The 27,214-nt window shown below is 39.1% G+C and overlaps 1 protein-coding gene across 4 annotated transcripts in view; it reads right to left on the bottom strand.

Annotated features, from left to right (window-relative positions):
- CCNB3 (cyclin B3) overlaps window positions 1-27,214 on the bottom strand; it is a 46,071-nt gene that overhangs the window by 18,416 nt on the left and 441 nt on the right. For 2 of the 4 annotated variants that reach the window (XM_057719377.1, XM_057719374.1), the window contains exons 2-7: window positions 23,429-23,557; window positions 21,105-21,191; window positions 13,635-13,765; window positions 4,998-8,106; window positions 4,119-4,217; window positions 2,771-2,863 (exon numbers count right to left, since the gene is read on the bottom strand). In XM_057719377.1, coding sequence (XP_057575360.1) covers window positions 2,771-2,863; window positions 4,119-4,217; window positions 4,998-8,106; window positions 13,635-13,765; window positions 21,105-21,191; window positions 23,429-23,521 — 3,612 coding nt within the window. In that variant the 5' untranslated portion in view covers window positions 23,522-23,557. The remainder of the gene's footprint in view (window positions 1-2,770; window positions 2,864-4,118; window positions 4,218-4,997; window positions 8,107-13,634; window positions 13,766-21,104; window positions 21,192-23,428; window positions 23,558-27,214) is intronic. The other 2 variants (XM_057719375.1, XM_057719376.1) reach the window with 2 other exon arrangements.

The following is a 27,214-nucleotide window of genomic DNA, read 5'->3' on the forward strand; positions in this document are numbered from 1 at the left end:
AATGGTGTTAGAACAATTAGACATCCATATGCAAAACAATGAAATTTGACTTTAAAACCTTCATATCTTATATAAAAGTTAACTCAAAATGGATTATAGATTTAATGTTAAAGCTATAAAACTTTTAGATAAAATACAGGAGGAAATATTCATGACCCAAGTTTAAGCAGAGTCCTTAGACATGACACAAAAAGTGCAATCCATGCAGAAAACATTGAAAATTGGACTTTATCAAAATTAAAACTTTTGCTCTGTGAAAGACACAGATAAGAGAATAAAAAGGCTATAGACTGGTAGGATGGCTTTGTAAATCACACATCCAACAAGGGATTTGTATCCAGAACGTGTAAAGAACTCTCATAACTTAACACAAAGAAAATAAACTACCCAATTTAAAATGGGCAAAAGATGTAGACACTTCATCAAAGAGGATCTACAGATGACAAGTATTGATGTTCAACCCCATTAGCCCTTGAGGAAATGCAAATCAGAACTATGGTGAGATTCCTCTACACATCTCTATGACTAAAGTTTAAAAATAAAAGAACAATACCAAGTGCTGACAAGGATGCAGAGCAACTAGAACTCTCATACATTGCAGGTGAGAATGCAAGATGGTACAGTCACTCTGCAGCACTTTCTCATTAACTTAAACATACATTTATCATATGACCTAGCAATCCCACTCCTGGGTATTGATGCTGGAAATGAAAACTTATATTCACATAAAACCCTGTACATTAATGTTTATAGATGTTCTTTTCACAGTCTCAGAAACTGGAAACAACTCAATTGTCCTTCGATGGGTGAAGGATAAAACAAACGTTGGTACATCCATACCATGGAATACTACTCAGCAATAAAAAGGAATGCACACACAACTTGGATAGATCTCAAAGGAATTATGGCGAGTAATAAAAGTCAATCCCAAAAGGTTACATAGTACATGATTCCATTTACATAACATTTCTGAAATCACAAAATTATAGAGGTGGAGAACAAATTAGAAGCTTCCAGGGACAGGAAGGTGAGGGGAGGGAGATGGCTGTGGTTATAAAAGGGTAAAATGAGGGATCTTTCTGGTGATACAATAATTCTCTATCGACTGTGGTTGTGGTGCTTATGAAATTTACATGTGTGATAAAATTATATAGACTAAACACATACAAATAAGTGCATGTAAACTGGTGAAATATAAATAAGGCCTGTGGACCTTGATTGTGCTACTATATTACAGTTATGCAAAATGTCACCATAGGGAGAAACTAGGTGAAGGGTACACAGGACCTCTCTATATATACTATTTTTTGCAACTTCTCATGAACCTATTATTTCAAAACATTAAAATTTCACAGAATTGTATACCAAAAGTCAATTAATTATTTTAAAATATAAAAATTAAAGTTACAAAAACAATATATATAATATCTCATTTTCTACAACTGTGATTATCAAAATGTATACATTAGCATCACTTGTGGAGCTTAAAAAAATATGTGTGTCTGAGCCACACTCCCACAATTCTTATTTGATAAGTCTTGGATGAGACCTGGGCATCTGTGACTCTCTGATCCATGCACCACTTTAAAAGTGGGGGATAATAAACACACACGAATGTTAACACTGTTTGTAGGTTATGGGATCATAAGTAATTACAATTTCTTACTTTGCTATAATAAATGTGAACTTTTGTGCAATAAAAAGAATAACAAAAGCTTTTTTAAAAAAAGATTCAGTTCATCATTCCAGCTGGTAGAGATATTTTATCTGTTATCCATTTATTTCCTATCCCTACTCCCAGTTTCATGCCATCTGTGAATTTGATGAGATGTTCTTCTCTGATCTCATCTACATCACTTATAAAAATGTCGATCAGAACAAAGTCCACTGGCAGTCTACTTGAAATCTCTTTCTTGCTTGGTAATGATCAGCAATCTTTGTGATCAATTTTACTTATTTAAGGTCTACTCAAATTCTACTCTAATCTACTATTCTTCATCATTTCCATAAGATAGCATTTTCATGCTGTGCTGATATTCAAATATACCACGTCTGCCACATTTCCCTGGTCTGTCACTCCAAACTGAGCCTGAACCATTACTCTGGTACTTAAAGGATATTAAACTATATTATGTTTTCTTCCCAATTATATAGTAAGACTCTGCTGGGCATAGACTATGCCTTATGTTTCCTTGCAAACTCCACAGCAATCCTTTCAATTCCATTCATTCAACAAATATTTATTGACACCTACTACATCCAGGTACTATTCTGGGCTATCCTTGGTTAGTATAAAGTGATAATTAAGTATTCATAACAATATCCCCTCAACATCCAACCCTGGACAAATAGCCATCTGCCCTCTTTGGGGCCACACTGTCCTTCCTATTACCCATCCCATCCAAAGCTTGAAAGACTTTGTCACTAACCCCTAGCCAAATCACTAGATATACTTTTACAGGATTTTGAGAATGATTAAACTACCATACCATCATTGCCTTTTCTACAAATATCTCTCCTTCCACTGTTCTCACAGCATCTTATTAATAACATTCTTACAGTACTTAGTAAATTCTACTTTGTATTATTCTTATCTGCCTGCATGTCTTATCTTGTCCCCTAGGTCATAAGCTCCCTGAGGGCAGGAGTCATGGCTTATTCAGATCTTGTAGACCCAGTAAAATTTTACTATGTTTGGGGCCTGGCAAAGCTGAATGAATAATTGATAAAGAGAATAGCAACCCCTGAAGGCAGCAGTTGTCAGGCTTACCTGCACTTCCACCAACCAGTCCACGAGAATAGCTCTCATGTCACTGTTGATATCAGTCTGCCTGGTCATGTATTTCTCAAGTATGAAATTTTCCTGGCAGCAAGAAGAGAGAAATGTTAACAAACTCTTCTTGTAGTTCAAAAATTGTAACTTAGGAAAAAAATATTTGCAACTAACATCTCAGAAAAAGTTATAACTTAAGTAATTTCCTCACGGTTCTAACTCATTATTTTCAGCCGGCATCAGGAGCCCATCAAAGTATCCTTTTCCAGACAAGTTTCAGTTATCCTTGGGAAATGGACACACATGATATTCAAGTGTCAGGGTGGATATTAAGGAGGCCGGCAGAATACGGAACATGGGCAGGAATACACCTATGACTATAGATGAATACCAAAGAGATTCTGCTCCTTCTTTGCAATTCAGTCTAAAGCATGATACCATGCTGTGTAGAGGAGTCCTTCTCACACTTTAACATGCATATGTGAAAGAGACTTGGGGATCTTTAAAATTCACATGCTAATTTAGAAGGTCTGGGGTGTGGCTAGGTTTCTGCATTTCTACCAAGATCCCAAGTGAAATTGATACTGCTGAGCTAAGGCCCGCACTTTTAGTACAGCAAAATTATCTCTTGCTTCCTCCAAGGTATACTAGAAAAAGTACAGGCTCTGGAGCCAGTTAATCCATTGCTGTATCTCTAGAGAAAAGATGAGATAGTCATCCTTCCTCTTATGCATGGCTTGCTAAAATTCTAAGTAGATAACCTTGGCCCCATCTGTTCCACTGAGAGACAGAAGAAAATTTGGAATTGATGAATATTAGTGGTAAAGGAGATTGGCAGATTTCAAAGGGGAAAAAAAATTTCACCAGGTTGGAGGGCTGGAACAAAGGGTCTGGTTTTACATATGATGCCAGAAACTTGCATAGAGAAGGGAAAAGATCTCTAAGAGCAGTCACTCAGAAAGAGCTTGCTTGACAATTTTTGTGTCAGAGATCACCTCCTCAGCAATTAGAGGTGCAGGCTTATGGTCTCCAAGGTAAGCAGACTTTAGTTCATATCCCAGATCCACCACATACTAGTTGTGCTGACTGAGCAGTTTCCCCCAACTATAAAAAAGGAGATAATAATACCTACCATCATGAAGTTATTGGGAAAACTAAACAAGATAATGTTTATAAATCCCTTAGCACAATGTTTAACTCACAGTAAGCTACCAGTAGATGTCAGTTGCTGCTATTAGTATTTTCATCATCACTATTACCTCCTGTTTAAACCTGCATTTGAAGGATGTGTGATGAATAAATGAGAACTGGAAATCATTGCCCCTCACCCCCACCACCGACACACCTCTCTCTCCTTCATGTAATTGAAGATATCCTTAGCATATACTGAGTTGAAAAATGGATCACTGTGGTCATTGTCAATATCTTCCGGTGGTGTCACCTGCTTGGAAATCATCAAAAAGACATATTAAGAGAAAGATTCCAAGAAAAGCTTAGCACACATACATAAAAAATGACTCCTTTCTTCCCACTGTCATCTTCTCCTAAGGTTCCTCAAACCTTATATGTCCTGGGCCATAACAGAGTACCCCTTGGCCCTGTAATCCTCTTACTGTTGAGTAACCAAGAAATGCTTAGTCCTCCTGTTCACACCTGCTCTGCCCTAAGAACCGGGCACTATTTTTACAGGTAAGCTCAGGATTATCCAAGAAAGACATTCTTATCTTACTCTGTCAACTTACGTCACCTGTCTTCTTAGGTCCTTTGTTATGTATCAATGCTTTGATCTGGCCCAGTTCACCTTCTTGTTAGCTTTATCCTCCCTTCTACACCTTTAACCAGGTTGGTTTTGCCTACAAGAGGGGTCTTTCTTCTCCTCTTTGCCAAATCTCATCCCTTAATCCTTTCAATTTACAACTTAAAAATTATCTTCCTAGGAAGATGCCTCAGTGAACGTAACCCACCTTTGGCTAAGGTCCAATGTCATGCAGACTGCAATTACTAAGAAAGGCAATTTCCTGAAAGAAATTGTCTAACCACTACTGAAAAGCATACACACACACACAGTATTCCAGACCCTTGGGGGTATTCCTGGAATAAGGCCAACTTGATTTAGTATCAAATGCTTAGGAAGGCAAAAAAAAAAAAAACCTCTTTGCTAGCAGCCACCTCCAGGACAACAAAGAACACTTCATCTAATTTAAGAAGAAAGAAGACAGAATACCTCCTCCTGTGATCTCTTGTCCGGAGATGAGAAGGGTTTATCGGAACTGAATTCACAAGTACTAGACTTGCTTGTGGTACTGAGCTTGCCCACACTGGACATGGTGACAGTACTGGACAAACCTATTCTAGATTCAGGGGCAGTTGTGGACACATGTGGGATGGTTTCAACTTGGAGGATGATGAAATCTTTGAGAAAGGTGTCTTCTTCGTGAGTGAGATTCTTTTGCAAGGTCAGTGGCTCCTTGGAGGACAAGTCCTTCTCACTGCTGGGCTTCTCCTGCAAGGCCAATGGCTCCTTCAGGATAGCCTCCTCCTCAATTGTGGGATTCTCCTGCAAGGCCAAGAGCTCCTCGAAGAGGGTCTCTTTCTTGCTCCTGGGCTTCTCCTGCAAGGCCAAGGACTCCCTCAACATGGTTTCCTTCTCAATGCTGGGATTCTCCTGCAAAGCCAGAGGCTCCTTCAGGATGGTCTCCTTTTCAATGCTGGGCCTCTCCTGCAAGGCCTGTGACTGCTTAATAAGGGACTCCTCTTCATTGGCGAAGTTCTCTTGCAAGGCCAACTGCTTTTTCAAGAGGAACACTTCACCCTGAGCAGTGGGCTTCTTTAAAGATAACTGCCCCTTTATGCTCACTGCTGCCTCAGTGGAGAGCTCCTCCTTCACAACCAATGGTTTCTTAAAAAGGAATTCCTCTTCAGTGGTGCTTTTCTCCTGCAAATCCAACTGTGTCTTCAAGCAGTCCTCTTTTGTATCAGTCTTATTCTGCAAGGCCAGAGACTTCCTGAAGAGGCATTCATCTTTGTCGGTAGGTTTAACATGCATTGAAAATGGCTCCTGAAAGGGGAATTCCTCCTCAGTGGTAGGCTTCTCCTCCAAGGTCAATGGCTCCTTAATATATGATTCTTCTTCAGTTGTGATATTCTCCTGCAAGGCCAATGGCTCCTTTGAAAGGGACACCTCCTGCAGAGTGGTATGATTCTCTTTCAACACAGATGGATCCTGGAAGAGGAACTCCTCTTCAGTTGTAGACTTTTTCTTAAAGGGCAACAGCTTCTTAAAGAGTGACTCTTCTTCAGAGGTGGTCTTCTCTATGACCAGTGGCTTCTTTAAGGGGAACATCTTCCCCTGAGTGATCTGCCTCTTTTTTAAAGATAATGATGTCTTGGTATTAAATGCCTCATCAGTTGAAGACTTCTTCCTAAATGACATTGGCTCCATAAAGGAATCCTTACCTTCACCAGTTATATTCTGCAAGTCCAACAGTTCTTGGCAGACAGACATCATTTGAGTGGTACACTTCTTCTTCTTTAAAGATGACTCCTTGGTAGAGACTGCCACGTTTGTGGTATGTTTCTTCCTAAATGACACTGGCTCCCTAAGAAATTCACCTTTATTGTCTACAGTCTCCTGCAATGCCCATGGCTTCTTCAAGAGGGCCACACCCCCCTGAGTGGTATGCTTCTCTTGCGGTGCAGATGGTTCCTTCAAGAGGGACTCCTCCTCAGTGGTAGGCTTCGTTTTAAAGGATAATGGCTCCTTAATGAGTGACTTCTCTTCAGAAATGGTCTGCAAAACTAGTGGCTTGGTCAAACGGGACTTCTTACCCTGAGTGGTACCCTTCTTCTTTAAAAATAACTTATTGGAGGAGGTTGCCTCCTCAATGGTACGCTTCTTCTTAAAAGCCAAAGGCACCTTTAAAAGTGACTCCTCCTCAATTGGAGTCTTTTGCAAGACCGAGGGCTTCTTCAAGATGGATCCCTCCTCCTGAGTGGTGTCCTTCTCCTGCAATGCTGATGGCTCTTGGAAAAGGGACTCCTTAGTGGTAGGCTTCTTCTTGAAGGAGAACGGCTCCTTAATGAGTGACTTCTCTTCAGAGGTGGTCTTCTGCAATACTAGTGGCTTCTTCAAGTGGTACATCTTCCCCTGAGTGGTACGCTTCTTTAAAGGTAATGGCTTCTTGGATAGGGTTGCCTCCTTAGCAGTATGCTTCTTCCTCAAGGAAATTGGCTCCATAAGAAATTCATCTTCACCATCTTTTTTCTCCTGCAATGCCCATGGCTTCTTCAAAAGGGTCACCTCCCCATCAGTGGTGTGCTTCTCTTGCGACACAGATAGCTCCTGGAAGAGGGACTCCTCCTTAGTGGCAGGCTTCTTTTCAAAGGACAATGACCCCTTATTGAGTGCCTTCTCTCCAGAGGTGGTCTTCTGCAATACTAATGGCTTCTTCAAGTGGGCCGTCTTCCCCTGAGTAGTGCGCTTTCTCTTTAAAGATAATGGCCTCATGGTGAGGGTTGTCTCCTCAGTGGTTGTAGGTTGTTTCTTAAAAGCCAGTGGTTCCTTAAAGAGGGAATCCTCTTCAGTGTCAATCTTCTCCTGCAAGGCCAATGATTTCTTCAAGATGGACACCTCTCGTTCGGTGGTGTGCTTCTCTTGCAACGCAGGTGGCTCCTGGAAAAGGGACTCCTTCTCAGTGGTAGGCTTTCTCTTCAAAGACAACAGCTCCTTAGTGAGTGACTTCTCTTCAGAGGTAATCTTCTGCAATACTAGTGGATTCTTCACACAGGACATCTTCCCCTGAGTGGTACACTTTTTCTCTAAAGATAACAGCTTCTTGGTGGGGGTCGCCTCCTCAGTTTTAGGCTTCTTCCTAAAGTTTGTGGGCTCCATAAAGAAAGAATCCTCCTCAACATTGATGTCCTCCAAGGCCAACTCCTCCCCCAAGCAGGGCTTCTTCCCCTGATATGTACACATATTCCTTAAGGATAATTTCTTCTTGGTCATGGCTGCCTCCTCAGTTTCATGCTTCTTCCCAAAAGTCACTGGCTCTACAACATCACTGTCAGTCTCCTCCTGCAAGGATAGTGGCTTCTCCAAGAGGGACATCTCCCCCTGATCTGTGCCCTTCTTTAAAGATAATGATCTCTTGATGAGGACTGTATCCTCAGTAGTAGGTTCCTCTTTTAAAATGAATGGCTTTTTGAAAAGAGATGCCTCCTCAGCAGTGGGTGTCTTGGAGCTAGTAGGTATCTCCAGAATGAGCGGTTTATCTATAATATTTGGTACCACGGTGCTTGAGACTACTACTGATGAGAGTTCCAGCTTCTTATACCTATAAAGGAAACAGGTATAAGAAGAATGAAGTTCCTAGAATCCTCACCTACCATTTCATTTTGTCACTATACTTACTAAATGTATGGAAAGGGAAAGGGCTTCAACCCCAAGAGATAGACTAGAGGGTAAAAATCAATGAGTACCATAGTAAATCAACTAACCAGCACACTGTATAGTTTCTATGGCCTAGATCCCCACGCTTTTCTAAAAAATTTCCCCCTGAAATCCATGTCATGCTTTCTCATATATGATTTATTAACTTTATTTATATACAAACGCTTTTATTATAATACCACACTGAGTGATTTGCTTATATATCAGTCTCCCTCACTAGCTGCATTTATTTGTCTTTGTCTATCAGCACCAGGCATCTGGTAAAATTCAAGTTGAAATTAATATTGTTTGAAGGCTTATGAGAGAGGATTATAAGAGAGAGGCTTATAAAAGGCTTATGAAGGCTTATAAGGGAAAGTTGGGCTAGTACTTAATGTTCATGGTATTTAATCATATTCCTTTCACTCTAGGCTATTATGAGATGCTTTCCTAAGGGAGGTAATAAAAAGACCAAAAAAACATTTGTTCACATGTGTCAGATGCAAAGCTTTGTTTCGAATAGCATTGCATGTCCAATTAGAGTGACTAACCTGATGTGACCAAATCACTGGATGACTAGAAATCAGAATAAGAAAAGGGAGAGAATTAAAGGTAAATACCAACCATCTGAACAAGAGTAAGTACCTTCAAAAGACTAGATATTATATGATTCCATTTATATTAAGCATCCAGAGGAGACATATCCATAGAGGTATATGCATAACAGAAAGTAGATTGGTAGTTGCCTGGAGCTGGGAAGGGGTGGGGAGGAGGGTAGAAAGCGACTGGGAAAGAGAAGGGACTACGGGTATGAGTTTCTTTGGGGTACGGGGTGCTGAAAAAGTTCTAAAATTAGATAGTGGTGATGGTTATACAACTCTATAAATATGATTTTTTAAAAAAATCACTTAAGTGTTAAAAAAAAAAAAAGGATAGGTTCCAGGTCTCTCCTGATGAGAACTTTTAGAAGTAGCCTTCAGATAGTCTAGTTATGATAAAGAGCATGCATTCTGAATCTACACTGACTGGATCCAAACCCTGGCTCCCCCATTTACCGGCTGGGGGACCTTGGGCTAGTTAATGCTCTATGCTTCATTTTTTTCACCTATAAAATGAGGATCATAATATTACCTCCTATATAGAATTACTGTGAAGATTTGATTAACATGCATAAAAATAGTTAAAACAAATAACTGTTAGAACAACTGCATGCCAATAAATCAGAAAATTTAGACAAAATGGAAAAATTCTTAGGAAGATACAAACTACCAAAACAGACTCAAAAAGAAAACAGAAAATCTGAACATACCGATAACAAGTAAAGACGTTGTATTAATAATCAGAAACTACCCACAAAGAGAAATCTAAGCCCAGATGGCTTCACTGAATTCTACCAAACATTTAAAGAAGAACTAAAACCAACATTTCATGCACTCAGGAAGAGGTAAGAATGGTTCCCAAGTCATTCTATGAGGCCAATATTATTCTGGTACCAAAAGCAAAGATATCAGAAGAAAATTCAAGTCTGATATATCTTATCAACATAGATGCAAAAATCCTCCAAACCAAATCCAGCAGTATATAAAAGGACTATACACTGTGACCAAGTAGGATTTATCCCAGGAATGCAAAATTAGTTTAACATCTGAAAATCAATTCATGTATCATACCATATTAACGGAATAAAAACAAAAGCTACATGATCATCTCAACAGATCCAGAAAAATCATTTGACAAAATTCAATACCCTTTCATGATAAAAGCACACAACAAACTAGGAATAGAAAGGAGATTCCTCAACTATGAAAGAGCATCTATGAAAAACCCAAAGCTAATGTTACAGCTAATCATGGAAGACTGATGCCTTCCCCCTAGGATCAAGGAGAACACAAGGATGTCCAACTCTCTTTTTGAGGGTGGAGGATTTGTCATGTAGTAGTGAATAACTAATACAGCATTGCTGATGCTCTAGAACTGAATCCCTCTGTTCTTTGAATAAAGTACAAACTCTTTGCCATGGTCCGTAAGGCCCTGGTGATCTTGCTCCTGCCTGACTCTCCATCTCTTAAGAAACATTGGTATAGGAAATAGATATTTAGTGTCTATGATATCTAAAGCCTGGGGTGATCAGAGTAGGCTTCCTCAATAGAGTGACCAACTTTCCTTGTTTGCCTAGGACTGAGTGGGTTCCTGGGATGCAAGACTTTCAATGTTAAAACGGAAAGTCCTAGGAAAACCAGAATAAGTTGGTCCTTCAACTCTTGGACGGTAAGGATGTTCAAGTCCTGACACTTCTATTCAACATAGTACTAAAGGCTCCAGCCAGGGCAATTAGGCAAGAAAATAAGAGAAAAGGCATCCAGATTGGAAAGGAAGAAGTAAAGCTATCTATATTAGCAGATGACATAATCTTACACATAGAAAATCCTAAGGAACCCACACAAACAATATTAGAACTAATATACAAATTCAGCAAAGCTCTATGATTCAAGATCAATATACAAAAATCTCATGTATTTCTATATCCTTGCAATGAACAATATGAAAATGAAATTATGAAAACAATTCCATTCACAATAGCATCAAGAATAAATGCTTAGAAATAAATTTAACGAAAGAGGTGAAAAATGTATTCTCTGAAAATTACAAAAAATGTTAAAAGAAATTAAAGATCTAAATAAATGAAAAGACATCCCATGTTCCTGGATTGGAAGACTTAGTATTGTTAATATGGTAATACTACCCAAATTGATTTATAAGTTCAAGGCAACCTCTATAAGAATCCCAGCTGGCTTATTAGTAGAAATTGACAAGCTGATCCTAAAATTGATATGGAATTGCAAGGAACCCAGAAGAGCCAAAACAACCTTGAAAAAAAGGAACACAGTTGGAGGAATCACACTTCCCAATTTCAAAACACACTACAGAGCAACAATCAAAATAGCATAGTATTGGCATAATGAAAGACATGTAGATCAGTGGAATAAAATTGAGAGTTCAGAAATAAACACATTTACAGTCAACTAATTTTCAACAAGGGTGCAAAGACAAATAAGTGGAGAAAGATTAGTCTTTCCAACAAATGCTGCTGGGGCAACTGGATATCTATCAATACATGGTAAATAACGAAGTTAGACCCCTAACATATACCAACAACAAAAATTAACTTAAAATGCATCAACAATCTAAGTTTAGAGCTAAAACTTTAAAATTCTAAAAAGAAAAAAAAATCTTAAAAGTAAATGTTCATAACCTTGGATTTGGCAATGCTTTCTTAGATTATGACACCACAAGCATAAGCAACAAAAGAAAACATAATTGGATTTCATTAAAATTAAAAACATTTATGCCTCAAGGGACACCAAGAAGAAAATGAAAAGACAACCCACAGAATGAATGAAAAATACTTGCTAATCATATATCTGAGCAAGAACTTGTATCTAGACTATATAAAGAATTCTTACAACTCAATAATAAAAAGATCGATAACCAAATATTTTAAATAGGCAAAGGACTGGAACAGACATTTCTCCAAAGATACGCAAGTGGCCCATAAGCAGATGAAAGATTCCCAAATCATTTGTCATTAGAGAACTGCAAATCTAAACCACAGTGAGATACCATCTCACACTCACTAGAATGACCATTAAAAAAATAAAAAACAAACATACAAACAAAAAAACAGAAAATGGCAAGGATGTGGAAAATTCAAAACCCTCATCCATTGCTGCTAGGAATGTAAGATAGTGCAACCACTGTGGAATACAGTTTGGCACTTTCTCAATGAGTTCAACATAGAATTACCATATGACCCAGCAATTACATTCCTAGATACATATGCAAAAGAATTAAAAACAGGTGTTCAAATACTTGTACACAATGTTCATAGCAGCACTATTCACAATAACCAAAAGGTGGAAACAATTCAAATGTTCATCAACTGAAGAAAGGATAGACAAAATACGGTACACCCATACACAATGGGATATTATTTGGCAATAAAAAGGAATTAAGTACTGATACCTGCTACAACATGGATGAACCTTGAAAACATTATGCTGAGTGAAAGAAGCCAGATACAAAAGACCACACATTGTACAATTCCATTTCTGGGAAATGTCCAGTATAGATAAATCTATAGAGTCAGAAAGTAGATTAGTGGTTGCCTACAGCTGGGGAGGATTGAGAAGTGGTACCTGAAGGTACAAAGTTCCTTCTGGGATTGATGAAAATGTCCTAAAATTCATTGTGGTGATGGCTGCATAACTCTGTGAATATACTAAAAACCATTGAATTGTACATTTTAAGAGGGTGAATTGTGTATGTGAATTATATCTTAATAAAGCTGTTACCAAAAATAAAGCCTCTTAGAACCATGTATGATTACAGTGAGCTCTCAATAGATGTTAGCTATTAGTTCTAGCACTATTATTAGGGCCCATTTCACTGAACTCTGAATGAGGACAAGAATGTTTCTGTCATTTTGTGAGGATTTCCCTGCTAAAGTCAGAATGATGAAAGAAATTCAAAAGAAAATAACACAGGGAATTAAGGTCAAAATATACATGCAAATCCCAGGAATTCCATTTCAGCAAGAAACTGAGTAGGGTTAAATGCTAATCTTCCAGTTTGATTTCTTTCTGCTGGGTAATTAGCCAAGTGTCCTGTGGACCTGACATGTTAATTTTTTGGAGTTCCCCAAACTTTTCCCCTTACCATTTGGAACCCATGCTTAGCCCTGTTATAGCTATCTAGCTGATCTATTCTATTCTTCCTGAAAGAAGTAATTCCCACTGGAGTGAGGAGAGGATATAGAAAGGTCTCACTCCACTTTCTAACTCTTCTTCCAATAAAAGTTTTCCCAGGAGTAATCCTTTTCCCAATCCTAGATGAGAATAGTCATATCTATTTGTAGAACCTGTGATCAGTTCCCTATAACAGCTGGAAAATACACATTTTTGGCCTAAGGAGATAGTAATTTCTCTACAGTAACAAGGAACAAGCCTCCCCCTAAGGCTGCTAATGGGATAAGCAGACTGGCAAGCTATCAGCCAGCTGCTGAGAATCCCCTGAAAAGTTAAGTTGCCTCCACACTTTCAAGCACAGAGTAGCTCAATCAGGGACTGAATTACTAAAATAGAGAAAAGATAAGCACAAGATCTTTCGGCAAATTCCTCAATGACAACAGGTCTTTCAATATGCACACACCATGGAGGTGGGGGATGGGGGGGCGGGGTGGGGGTGGTGAGAGAGAGAGAGAAGAGGCCTATAATTCTTCAACAATTTAGTCCGTCCAAGCACCCAGAGTTAATGTAGTATTCATCACTGTGGCTCACTAAAAATGTTCTCAATGGGGACAAAAGACAGTCAAAAGGATATCACACCCTCTCCCTTACCATCTAAAACAATGCCATCTGAGTGCCTCGTACTCACCTTTTTATATTCATCTCATTGTTTCCGGTCAACCCATGAGCAGGTGTGTTCCTGTTTATCTTCTTGGAAACATCTTTAACAGATTCATTACTGGCTTCCTTCTTGGGCTGGGCAGGTTGACTTTGAAAAGCCTGCAAAAAAAAAAAAAAGAGGGGAGGCAGTCAGGAGAAGGAAGCAAGGAAATGGAGACAGAGAGAGAACCTCAAATTACCCAATAGGTAGTTTTCACAGGAAAGTTCTGACCCACATCCCCACCCTAGACACTTTGTTTGGGTGTTCCCAAGAACACCAATCAAAGTATCTCACAACCAGTATGGTCTTGAGGCCAACTAATCATGATGGAAGCTAGCAGTACAGTAGTCCTGGTATGTATTAGTTAAACAGCAGCCCTAAGTGATTCCAGGATACACACAATGTAGTTTTGATATTCATGTCAGGCATACTGGCTGGCAAATTCCCAAAAAGATGTTTTGTAAATATCACATTCCATTTTGACCCCATAAGATGTGCAGAGAGGCAATATAACTGGCTCTGCTGCCTGTGTATACCAAGATCAACTAGCTTTTCAGGGTAGACCTCTAACACATCACTACCTGTGATATACATCTCACTGAAGGGATATTCATTTAACATGGGGCTCTGGGGAGCTCCACCAGAAACTCTAATCATGACTAATTCTATTAAACAGTAGAAGAGATCATGGGACTGTGAATAATGTCAGTAAAAATAATTTTAAAGGTTATGCCTTTAAAATGAAACAAATTGAATCTAATTATATTCCAAATAAATACCATAACCACACTAAAGGACAAAAGAAAGAAAACAGAAGAAAATATAAGAAACAACTAATCCACTATGCAAAGCAAGTTACAGATTCAACACAATCCTTATCAAATTACCAATGGCATTTTTCACAGAAATAGAACAAGAAATTTTACGATTTGTATGCAAACGCAAAAGACTCCGAACAGCCAAAGTAATCTTGAGAAGGAAAGACACAGCTGGTGGAATCAGGCTTCCTGACTTCAAACTATACTACAAGGCTACAGTGATCAAGAGAGTATAGGACTGGCACAAAAACAGAAATATAGATCAATGGAACAGAATAGAGAGCCCACAGATAAACCCACGTACATATGGGCACCTTATTTTTGACAAAGGAGGCAAGAATATACAATGGAAAAAAGACAGCCTCTTCAATAAGTGGTGCTGGGACAATTGGACAGCTACATGTTAAACAATGAAATTAGAACACTTCTTAACAGCATACACAAAAATAAACTCAAAATGGATTAAAGACCTAAATGTAAGGCCAGACACTATAAAACTCTTAGAGGCAGTACACTCTATGACATAAATCAAAGCAAGATCCTCTTTGACCCACCTCCTAGAATAATGGAAATAAAATAAAAAATAAACAAACAGGACCTAATGAAACTTAAAAGTTTTTGCACAGCAAAAGAAACCATAAACAAGAATACAACCCTCAGAATGGGAGAAAATATTTGCCAACGAAGTAACTGACAATTAATCTCTAAAATACACAAGCAGTTCATTCAGCTTAATACCAAAAAAGCAACTAACCCAATCCACAAATGGGTGGAAGGCCTAAATAGACATTTCTCCAAAGAAGACATGCAGATGGCTAACAAACACATGAAAAGATGCTCAACATCACTAATCATTAGAGAAATGCAAGTCAAAGCCACAATGAGGTATCACCTCACACCCGTCAGAATGGCCATCATCAAAAAATCTAGAAACAATAAATGCTGGAGAGGGTGTGGAGAAAAGGGAACTCTCCTGCACTGTTGGTGGGAATGTAAATTGGTACAGCCACTATGGAAAACAGTATGGCGGTTCCTTAAAAAACTAAAAATAGAACTGCCACATGACCCAGCAATTCCACTACTGGGCATATACCCAGAGAACACCATAATCCAAAAAGCCACATGCACTCCAATGTTCATTGCAGCACTATTTACAATAGCCAGGACATGGAAGCAACCTAAATGCCCATCAACATTTGAATGGATAAAGAAGATGTGGGACATATATACAATGGAATATTACTCAGCCATAAAAAGGAATGAAATTGAGTTACTTGTAGTGAGGTGGTTGGACCTAAAGTCTGTCATACAGAGCGAAGTAAGCCAGAAAGAGAAAAACAAATACCGTATGCTAACTCATGTATATGGGATCTAACAAAATGGTACTGATGAACCCAGTGACAGGGCAAGAATAAAGATGCAGATGTAGAGAACAGACTTGAGGACATGGGGTGGGGGTTGCGAAGGGGAAGCTGGGATGAAGTGAGAGAGTAGCATTGACATATATACACTACCAAATGTAAAATCGGTAGCTAGTGGCAAGCTGCTGCATAACACAGGGAGATGAACTTGATGGGTGATGACTTAGAGGACTGGGATAGGGAGGGTGGAAGGGAGTCATGGGAGGGAGGGGATATGGGGATATATGTATAAATACAGCTGATTCACTTTGTTGTACAGCAAAAACTGGCACAACAGTGTAAAGCAATTATATTCCAAGAGCTTAAAAAAATACAACTAATCCAAGTAAACACAGACTATATACCCTCACCATATACATCCTCTGTCAGGATGGGTTTGTGGGATGGTGGAGAATATTGCAAATAAATCTGGAACTCTTTCTAATAGCTGTAATTATTATGGTGGTGTGGAAGAAGTAATTCTGAAACTCTTTTACATGTATTATAGTATTGAGTAAATGTATTGATGATCTTGGGAACCATGGTTCTCATTGTAGAAGAAGGAACACATAAATATGGATTAAGGAATACAAGAAAGAACCCTGTGTGTTGCAATGGGAGCTGTGTGGACTCATGACTTCTTAAACAGGTATATGTATATATACACCTAAGTATATCAATGTATGTATATTTGTACATATAGACATATGTGTATATATCTGTTTAAGTACAGATACGTGTATATACATGCAGACATTTCCTAACTCTGTCTGCAGAAAGGGCAGAAAAAGCAGACACCCCAATAGCACACCTAGCACTGAGATCTTGGTCTCTAATACCATTCCCCACTAAAAGGAACAGGAATTCTTCAGAGAAACGGTTGACTCCATGATAATAAAATAGGTACAAGATAAACCTGTAACATCCTGTTACGCTGGAAAGAAAATGCTCAAAAAATGATGAGAGTATGTCACAAAGACACAGCAGTCAGGTTAAAGGGAACCCTAGTGGCCAAATCTGCGACAATTTGAGCACCAAAATAATAAAATGCAATAATGAACAACAAACCACTGAAAAGATAGGAATTCATAAGTCTATACCAATAATAAACAAACAGGGGGCAGAAGATCTAAATAGGCATTTCTCCAAAGAAGACATACGGATGGCCAAGACGCACATGAAAAGCTGCTCAACATCACTAATTATTAGAGAAATGCAAATCAAAACGACAATGAGGTATCACCTCACACCAGTTAGAATGGGCATCATCAGAAAATCTACAAACAGTAAACGCTGGAGGGGGTGTGGAGAAAAGGGAACCCTCTTGCACTGTTGGTGGAAATGTAAATTGATACAGCCACTGTGGAGAACAGTATGGAGGTTCCTTGCAAAACTAAAAATAGAACTACCATATGACCCAGCAATCCCACTACTGGGCATATACCCAGAGAAAACCATTATTCAAAAAGACACACGCACTCCAATGTTCACTGCAGCACTATTTACCATAGCCAGGACATGGAAGCAACCTAAATGTCCATCAACAGATGAATGGATAAAGAAGATATGGTACATATATACAATGGAATATTACTCAGCCGTAAAAAGGAACGAAATTGGTACATTTGTAGAGACATGGATGGACCTAGAGACTGTCATAAAGAGTGAAGTAAGTCAGAAAGAGAAAAACAAATATCGTATATTAACACATATGTGTGGAATATAGAAAAATGGTACAGATCAACCAGTTTGCAAGGCAGAAATAGAGACACAGATGTAGAGAACAAACATGGACACCAAGTGGGGAAAGCAGGGGTGGGGGGTTGGGGGGGGATGAATTGGGAGATTGGGATTGCCATATAAACATTACTAATAAGAAAAAAATATCAAATTGTACACTTTAAATATATGCGGTTTATTGTATGTCAATTATATCTCAATAAAAGTTCTTTAAAAAATGTAAAACTAAAAAAATAATTTTAAAAAAAACAGGGAAGAAGGAAAGCCTCTGCTTATAGAATGCCAACGGCAGACTGGTAAATGGGGAGCAAGTGCTAGAGTTGGAAAAATCATCATAAAGATTGCAAAAATCATCAATGGATGCTAAATCTAGGGGGCATTTTGATGAAGAGTGGTTACTTTTAGGCCCTTAAAAGTGTGTCCCACATACTGTTTATTAGTTGCAAAAGGAAAAAAAATAAACAGTAATTTTACAGTGGAGTAACAGACAACATCCTGACTGGATGATCAAAATTAACCTCACCAATGAGGGACAGATGGACATCGTGTGCCTGCAGATGTGATACTCTGAGAAGAACAGAACATCACCTACACAGTACTCCAGCCAAGCGTGTATAACATCAATCTAATCACATGGAAACATCAGACAAACACAAAATGAGGAATGTTCTGTTTTTAAAAGGGGGGTTGGATGGGGCTGTATTCTTTAAAAATATCGTTAAAAAAACAAGGAAAGGCTGTGGAAGTGTTCCAGATTAAAAGAAGCTAGAGACATGACAAGTAAATGACCCCAGACTGGATCCTTTACTGGAGGAGAAAAAAACGCTTGTAACATTGACTTTACAAAGTCAATGGAAAAAAATTGGAATATGGACAATAGAATACATAAAAACATTGTATCAATGTAAATTTATAAAGTTGTGGACTGCACTGTGTTTATATAAGACTATTTCTCTGAGGTAACATACACTGAAGTACTTAGGGGTAAAGGACCATGATGTATATAAACAGATAGGATAAAATGTTAATAACAGGTGAATCTAGGTAAAGAGTATATGTGTGTTCTTTGTACTGTTTTTTTATTTTTGCAACTTTTTGTAAATCTTAAGTTATTTCCAAATGAAATATAAAAAAATATGCCTTTGTATCATCATATGATAATAAGCAACTACAATCCAACAGGGAACTCTTTCTTAGGCTCTCAAATTGTTGTCCACTTCTGCTCTTCAAAGAGCTTGGAGCAGTTTGCATTTTAACTTCACCTAAAGTTTTACAAACTCCTTATGTGTCCAGCTGAGATCCAGAATTGGAAAAGATGTGCATTCTTGGCAGGAGAGCGGTGGAGACCCTAATCCCCAGGGTCAAACTTTCAACTTGCCATATGTGAAGGTTCAAAGCACTAATATTTTCAGATAAAAGCTCGAGGGGACCTTTACCAGCATTTCCCCATAATTCTTTCAACAAAAAATAGGAAAAGAGAGATGAAAATCCTATGGACAAAAAATAATTTAGGAAATAGACCTTATCTCCTCATCCACTGGCTTAGGACCAGCTCTAACAAATCAAAAGTCCTTCCCATGCTGGAAGGATAAAGGAGAGGGAAAGAAAAGAACACTCACAGCAGACTAACTAATTAAAACAGATCAGCTCTTTTGGCAGGCCAGGACCTCACTATGGTGAATGTTGAGGAGAAGACAGGTATGGGGACATGGAGACGAAGTAATACTGACAGGAAAAAGCAAATCTTCATAGAGGGAATCCCCCAAATTCAGACAGAAAGGAGTCCTCAACCCTTAAAGAGATGCGCTCAGACATCTGCAGAAATGCCCAACCCTGGAATGGCTTAGGTACACTGTAATGATGGAACTTTCTCTGGAAAGCACCAAAGAACATTCAAGGTGACCAGAACGTGAATGCAAAAGGGAAATGGGATTTCTGAGCTTCTGAAAAGCTAGAGGCAGAGCTACTGCTCAGGGATGCCTTGCTTCCCCCACCCTGGAGGAGTATGTGGCCTAACAGATGTTGAATTCAGTTGGAGAATCAGGAGGGTCCTAGCATGTATTTCCTATTAATTTATTTGTGTTTGTTCTTTATGAATGATGATATAAACCTCATGAAAAAAAAAGGACTGAGATATAGCAGGAAAGTTTCTCATATGCTGTTAGACTTTGTTTTGCACAGTGTCACTGGACTCCGATCAGGGACTCTGGAGGCCAAGAGAAGCTAAACTACGATGGGCTGCATCTGCTCCTGATTTGTGTGGCTACCTTATTTCAACCAAGTTACCAGAGCCATGGTTAAATAAGGCAGGAAATGAATCTAACCTTACAGGTCTGTGTGGGAGGTAGCTCTTTCAACCAATCTATAGTAAATCTGATTATGCAGGAAGCTGTAACACAATCATACATGCTGTAATCTGCGTGGGGAAAAGACTGTTTAGCACAAAGGTGGTCACATAGCATCTAAAGAGCAGAGATGAGGAGGGAACTTTGCCAACGCTTATCCAATCCTGCCCAAGGGGGTAAAATATTATCTAGCAGATGTAAGAATTCTGGTAGCCACAGAAGGACACTCTATTATAGAGAGCAGGATAGGGTTCACTAGGGTTCTATGTATCCTAGATGAAACAGACTTCAAAGCCAACACTGGGCAAGTATTTATATGTGAAGTGGAGATAATTATAGTATCTGTCTCATAGGATTTTATGAGGATCAAGGGAGTGGATACAGGGGGAAATGCTTAGAATAGTGCCTGGCACATGGTAAACACTCAGGAGGCATCAGTCATTATTTTCTAAGACCAAAAATTACCTTTGGCCCAATTTTATATTCAATTAGTAACATTCTAACAATTAAATTTGATTTTTTGCTGGCACCTTAATAATACCAGAAGAGAGGTAACTTGGAAGTGAACTCAAGAATTCTAGTCAAAATTGAGTTTCTAGATCTCCATAGTTGAAAACCAGATCATGGAACTGTGGTCATCAATGGTTCTGTACATTAGAGACATTGTTGATTGTCACTATGACTGCAATGCTGCTGGAACTTAATGCCAGGGACGAGGAATGCTGGCTGAGGTCAGTCCTACACAATAGAAAAACTTTCCTGTTCAAAATGCCCATAGTGCTTGAATTGATAAACAGTGCCCTAGACTACAATGAATCCACCAAAGTACTCGCCTCCAAGGCCTAGGCAGCCAGCTGAGCCACCTCTGGACTTTATCTAAACGCAAGATCCCATAGTTCTCATATTTGTCTACAATTTCATATCTGATAGTCGCTCTGTCTGCTACTTCCAGAGAGCTCCACCAATTAATCCAGATGGTATGTGCCAGCAGAAGAGCCCCTGCAGTTTCTGAAATTGGGTCATTGCTTCCAAATAAAACTGGCTCTCAACGTTCTAGAGAGGGTCAGGGTTTGGTGAACTGGAAAGGTCCCTCAAAGAAGAGACTGTCTAAACCTTACGCAACACCATGGCAGAGGACTGGACTAGTATACTCACATTGGTGAGATCTTCAAAAGCTGATCTCCTTTTGAATGCTCCCTGAGGTGAAGATGGAGATATCTTTGCTTGGTAATTCTCCTGTCTCTAAAAAAGTAAAAGAGGTAAATGAGTATATCCAATTGTGAACAGTCTTTTCAGGGACTTCAGGTCATCTTTGGGGCTCAGGGGGGAAATGTCTGAATCTCCAAGCAACTGGGGATGCCTATAATAAATCCCAATAAACTACAACAAAAGGAAATTTTGGCGCTCGCTGCTGTTTAGAGAGTCCCTGAAGGAGGTAATCATTGATGATAGGGACAAGGGTATGAGGAGAAAAGATGACCTTCAGTGTAACTCTCAGAATGAGCAAAATAGCTTGGTGAAGCTAATTTTCTTTCTTACTCCTCTCATATTTATGGCTGTCCTAGCCAAGATTAACCAACACCGCCACCACCACCCTGCAACTCCCAGTCATACCTTTAATATGGACATTCCCAGGTAAATTAGTTCAATAATTTAACAAAATATAGGTGTCTCTTATGTTAAGTAGTTGATTTAAGACATTCTCAATAAGGACAATAACACACATATCTAGACACTGATCCAGGATAAGCTCTTTACTAGCTATTGACCTTGGACAAGTCACTTAATTTCTGAGCCTCAATTTTCTCATCAGTAAAATTGGAATGATAACCTATCTCATTTGAGGATAAAATAAGAGAATACATTTTTAAAGAAAATCTATATAAACTGTAAATGGGCAGAAACAGTATTTTAAAAGTATATAATTCAATATGATTTTAAACCTCATAGGAAAAATTCTATATTTTAAGAAAGGAGTTTGGTAATTCATATTAATCCCTTTTACTGTATACAAGGGAGGGATGGGGAAAAAGAGGAAGGGTGAATATTTTGGAGCAAAGGGAGCTTTCTTTCTAGGTGGTGTTTATCTATGCATGCCTTACCCCACTGGCAAATGACCAACACTATCTCTGTGGGATTAAAGGTTAAGGTAAATCACACTGTAGGGCTTTTCTATTCCCTAACAGTTTTCATTTGGTCCTTAGTATCAGATTTCCTTTATGAATTGAGAACCCTGCCCTACCTATGTCAGACAGTTGTTATAATATGAAGCAGAATATTGAGGTCGGACCATTTATTTTCTCTGTTCTCTATTTACATCATGGACAGCTTACAACACAGTAAGTGATTAGAAATTTAGAGAACTAGATTCATATTACAATAGACCAATCTAGCACAGTGGAACAATCCTGAAAGAGCTGAGAATACTTTTATTTTTTCATTGATTCAGCTAAGAAATAAGTAAACTTTTAATCTTTTATCTAGTTCATGATAAATAATCCTAGCAGGATAATTAGCAAAAAATAATTATTTTCTCTCAAATTAGCTAAGAAATTAACTGTTGGTCTGTTATCCAATTCCTACTTAATATTACTGGTAGAAATAGCCAGCCCCAAATAAAATCAATGGGTGAAACTGAACTCAATAAAATTTATATTTGCAAAATGTGTCCTGAGAGAGTTGGATCTGGAAAAATAACTGCCACAAAAGAAAACTTACAGTGGCAAAACTCTAATCAGAAAATTTTATATGAACAAAAATCTTATCAATGTATCAAATCTTTCTTGCCAAATTTACAAAGGAAAAACACATTTGGCCCCTCAAGAAAATCATTTTAGTGAGACAAAAATGAAAATGATTAGAAAGTGTTTATCTGTGCTGGGAGAAAACCAATCAAGGAAATTAAATTGGCCTAATGATGTTTGCTCCAGGAAATACTCTCTTAACGACAATTCATCGGTGTTAGTAAAATTCTGATTAAAATATGACTGATGGCAAACATAGAACGTCGCAGGGTCAGAATGACAATGTTAAACTATCCACAAGGTCAAGACAGCAGACTCAAAATGGACCCATTCTTCAAATTTAATAGCTGTAAAAGGTATTATAATATATTTGTTGACCTAATCTCCATACTCTCCCCAGGATGTAGCAAGCAGCCACCTGGCAAGGTGCTTTGAGCATCTCAGAGAAAGTAAGAGTACACATGTGATCACTAATGAGAACTGAGTATTGTTTGCTTTTGAAGGTCGTGGAGGACAGCCTTCATCTTAGCCATGCATTTACGGGAAAGAAGAGTTGATGCTTTCTCCCCAAGTTCTAATTTACTGGTCTTCCCCAACTACAAGGTCTGCCACCCTTTCCCACTTTCTCAGATTAAACCACACATATTCCAAAAGATGTAGGGATGAGGATAGGGACTGAGCCAACACAGGAAAAGGCTAGTTGAGACACTGTTGGGAGGGACAGCTTGCTCTAACCTTTTCAGACGGGCCATGATCACTGGGCACAATTTTGCTGGACTGAGACTTCTTAGTCTCACGTTTGGAGCGTCGGGGTAGTGGTAGTGGCATTTCTTACAGATTCAGAAGCATCTATCCAAGGCAGGGCTGCAATCAGAAAAAGACTCTTTAAAACATCATTCACCAGAAACATCTCAGAATTCTCTGGAGATCCTTGAGAAAATCCAGTCTTTCTATAGCATCCCTAGGAGAAAACAGACTTTGGTTTAAGCAGATCTGGGTTCAAATCTTGGTTCTACCACACTTAACCATGGGCAAGTGACTAAAACTCTCTAGGCTTCAGTTACCTCATCTGTAAAATGGAGATAAGTATATGTACCTCTACAGGGCACTGTTCAAATTAAATGAGATACTCTATGTAAAAAGCTTAGCACAGTGCCTGCCACCCTCTGTGGGCACTGGGTCTGTGGCCTAGCCCCTAGTTTCATCTAGGAACATTGAGGACAAATTACCAGTTTTGCATTGAAAATAATCAAGAACATGACAGATCATATAGTACAGAGGCTTGCTGGTAGGGTTAATGTTCTTTAAAAGGCATGGGGTCCTGGCCACAGCAATTATAATGACGCTACAGAGAAGGCAAAAGAATGCACTGCACATAGAGACACACACACACACACACACACACACACGCACGCACAATAAGCCAGAGGGTATTCAAAGGCTGCATTCAATCAAGAAACTGTAGTCCAGTTCCAGACACCCAGTAAGAAAAAAAAACTCAAAAGATAACAGCAGAAGGAACTAACGTGTTGAAAATCACTTGACATAAAAAATTAACAGTCATTACAGACCTTGGGAGAGTCCTACCTTCACCCCATTTGAGTGTGGAAGCCCATTCTATATTCCTTAAGTTTCTTTTAATTTGTGAGTTCTCAATAGTTAAGACACACTTATGTGTCTTACAGGCAAATACATTATTAGGAGGAATCAGTTCTTGGATATACAAGAGACTTTTCCCACTCAAATACAACTACCCTTCCAGCCCCACCCATATTCAGTCTCCAAGTTCAACTGCATTTGACAAAGAACAGGCTTCCATAAGAGAGACCCTAAAGGCAATACAACAAATTTACCACTACGTACCAGATACTTCAGGCAATGGAGATACAAACACAAATAAATCATGTATCTTATCCTAGAAGTATTCACAGGCACAGCTCTAACAGTAACATAAAAATATGACAAATGATGGAAAGTCAGTAATCTTGTGGGAGACGGGGGGTGGAGGAAGGTTTCACAGAGGAGGCTATATTCCATCTGGACTTAAATGACAAAAAGGTTCCCAAGTACACAGGGGAGCTTTGCAGGCAAAGAAAGCCTGAGCCTAGGCGGAGGCTTGAACATGCAGAGCACAGCAGGTTTGGGAACATCCAAGTTGCCTGGAGTGTGGAGTATAAAGAATGTGTTGGGGAGGAGTTAGAAAAAGGCTGCAAGCTAGGCTGGGACCACGCTGGTAAGACTGCAGAGAAGACTGTAGTTTGAGGGGAAAGTTTAAGAAAGGAGAAAGGCTAACTTGGGTTTTGCTTTGGATAGAGAATATTAAACATTTTGTCGGCAAGGAAAAGTCAGTATAAGTATGTGGCTTCACATTTATTATGTCAGTTAATCCTCCCAACAAAACTGTGAGGTAAGCAGGGCAAGTACAATTCTTTCCATTTTATAGTCCCAGATGCATTAAGTGACTTACTACACAGAATAAATTATTAAGCAGCATAGATCACCCAGCTCTTTCCAGGGCTCTTTTCTAAAATACCACAAAGTCTCTCTGATAGTATGCAAAATAAGATTCCAAAATAGCCCACAGTCCAAAGTGAAAGGCCACAGTGTGGTAGTCTGAGGAGTAATGAGGAGTTAGAATGAGGACAGACTTTTTCTTAAAGAAGCAATTGGCTTACTTCGCTCTGTATGACAGACTCTAAGTCCATCCACCTCACTACAAATAACTCAATTTCATTCCTTTTTATGGCTGAATACTATTCCATTGTATATGTGTGCCACATCTTCTTTAGATAGCTAGCAGGAAGCTGCTGCATAACACAGGGAGGTCAACTGGATGATGGGTGATGATTTAGAGGGGTGAGATAGGGAGGGTGGGAAGGAGTCACAGGAGGGAGGGGATATGGGGATATATGTATAAATACAGCTGATTCACTTTGTTGTAAAAGTGTGCCAGCAAAAACTGACACAACAGTGTAAAGCAATTATACTCCAATAAAGGGCTTAAAAAAAAGAAGAAGCTATTGGGCTTCTAAATCAGCCACTTTAGCATCTTTGAGCCTCAGTTTCCTCATTTGACAAAGAGCTATACCACCTCTTACTTGCAGAGGTATTGTGTGGCTCAAATGTAAATCTGTATGTGCAGAGCTTAACCTGGTAGGTACTTAGAATAAATGATGCGTCTTACTCTCCTTCTCTTCCTCCAAATCCAAACCTATTTTCCATCCCATCCCTCAAAACTCAGCCAAGCAGCAATAAAGCTAAATTGAGTTAACCCACCCTTAACTGCACTATATGAAAACCACTCACTCCACTATTATTAGTCACACCTCATACAATTTTTTATGGATGACCAAAGACTCATGTTCTGAAATCTTTATCTTTCAAGCGGAAAGAAAAAAATCGAACTGGAGTCAACAGGCCAGAAAACTTTCAGTTGATGACATCACAGGCTGACTAAACCTCAGAGAAAATAAGGTTTTTAAGATGATGGTCATATATCACCTCCATTATCCTGAACAATAATCACTTGCTTTGGGGGACACAGACACTGACTTAAGTAACTAAGTTCCCTTCCACTAGGAGGGGGAGGGGGTTGACACCACCAAAAACATGCTTTCATAAAAGGACACTGCAGAACACTCTCAACTTCCACCCTTAACCTTACTTGAACAACAACAACAACAACAAAAAACAATAGAATCCTTTGCCCTTTCCAGACTTTCCATCTCCCCTACATACACACTGATGAGTGTTGGAGACTCCACTGGGCATCCCAGGGCTGATGCTGAAACCCACACGGGGGACAAGTTGGCTTGTTCAGAAGCCCAATTGCTCAGAGTCCAAAAGTGCAGATAAAAGTCTCAGGAAACAGTAGCAACTTCTTTTTATATATAAAGGCAGGTTACAGACAGCAAGACACTGGGAAAACAAAGCAGCATGGTGTCAATGAAAGCAGCAGTGAGCTGGGAAGGATTCCTAGGGTCTAGTTGTAATCCTGCCCCTAGCAGGCTGAATGACACTGGACAGGTCCTTTTCCCTCTCCAGGCCTCCTTCCCCCACCTAATGAGATAGTGAGACCAGAGTCTCCTCGACATTTAAACCATGGTCAGTGGACCAGCAATATTAGCATCACCTGGGAGCTTGCTAGCAATTTAAATCTCAGGCCCCAAGGTAGGCCTTACTAAATCAGGAAGTGCAACTTAATATCCCCAGGTGCTTTGTATGCACATTAAAGTTTAAGACGCACTGTTCTAGGATCTCTTCAACCTCTGATATTCTAGGATTCCAAGAGGATCATAGCAGAGAGCAGTGGGAAAGCCAGAGCTGGAGGGGTTGGAGGTGGTGATAGAAGAGAGCCAGTGGAGACAAGGGAGAAAGGACACGTTTCCATCTTCCTTCATATCCTTCAACCTGTAGTTCAAAAGACATCCCTCAAGTAGCATCCTTTGGCTTAAATATGTCTTGTGGATGAAATTGGTCCTGCACAGTTTCACTTGTGAAAAGAAGTTATGTAAATGTACT

The sequence above is a fragment of the Hippopotamus amphibius genome, chromosome X (genome assembly GCF_030028045.1).
Source record: "Hippopotamus amphibius kiboko isolate mHipAmp2 chromosome X, mHipAmp2.hap2, whole genome shotgun sequence".
NCBI lineage: Eukaryota > Metazoa > Chordata > Mammalia > Artiodactyla > Hippopotamidae > Hippopotamus > Hippopotamus amphibius.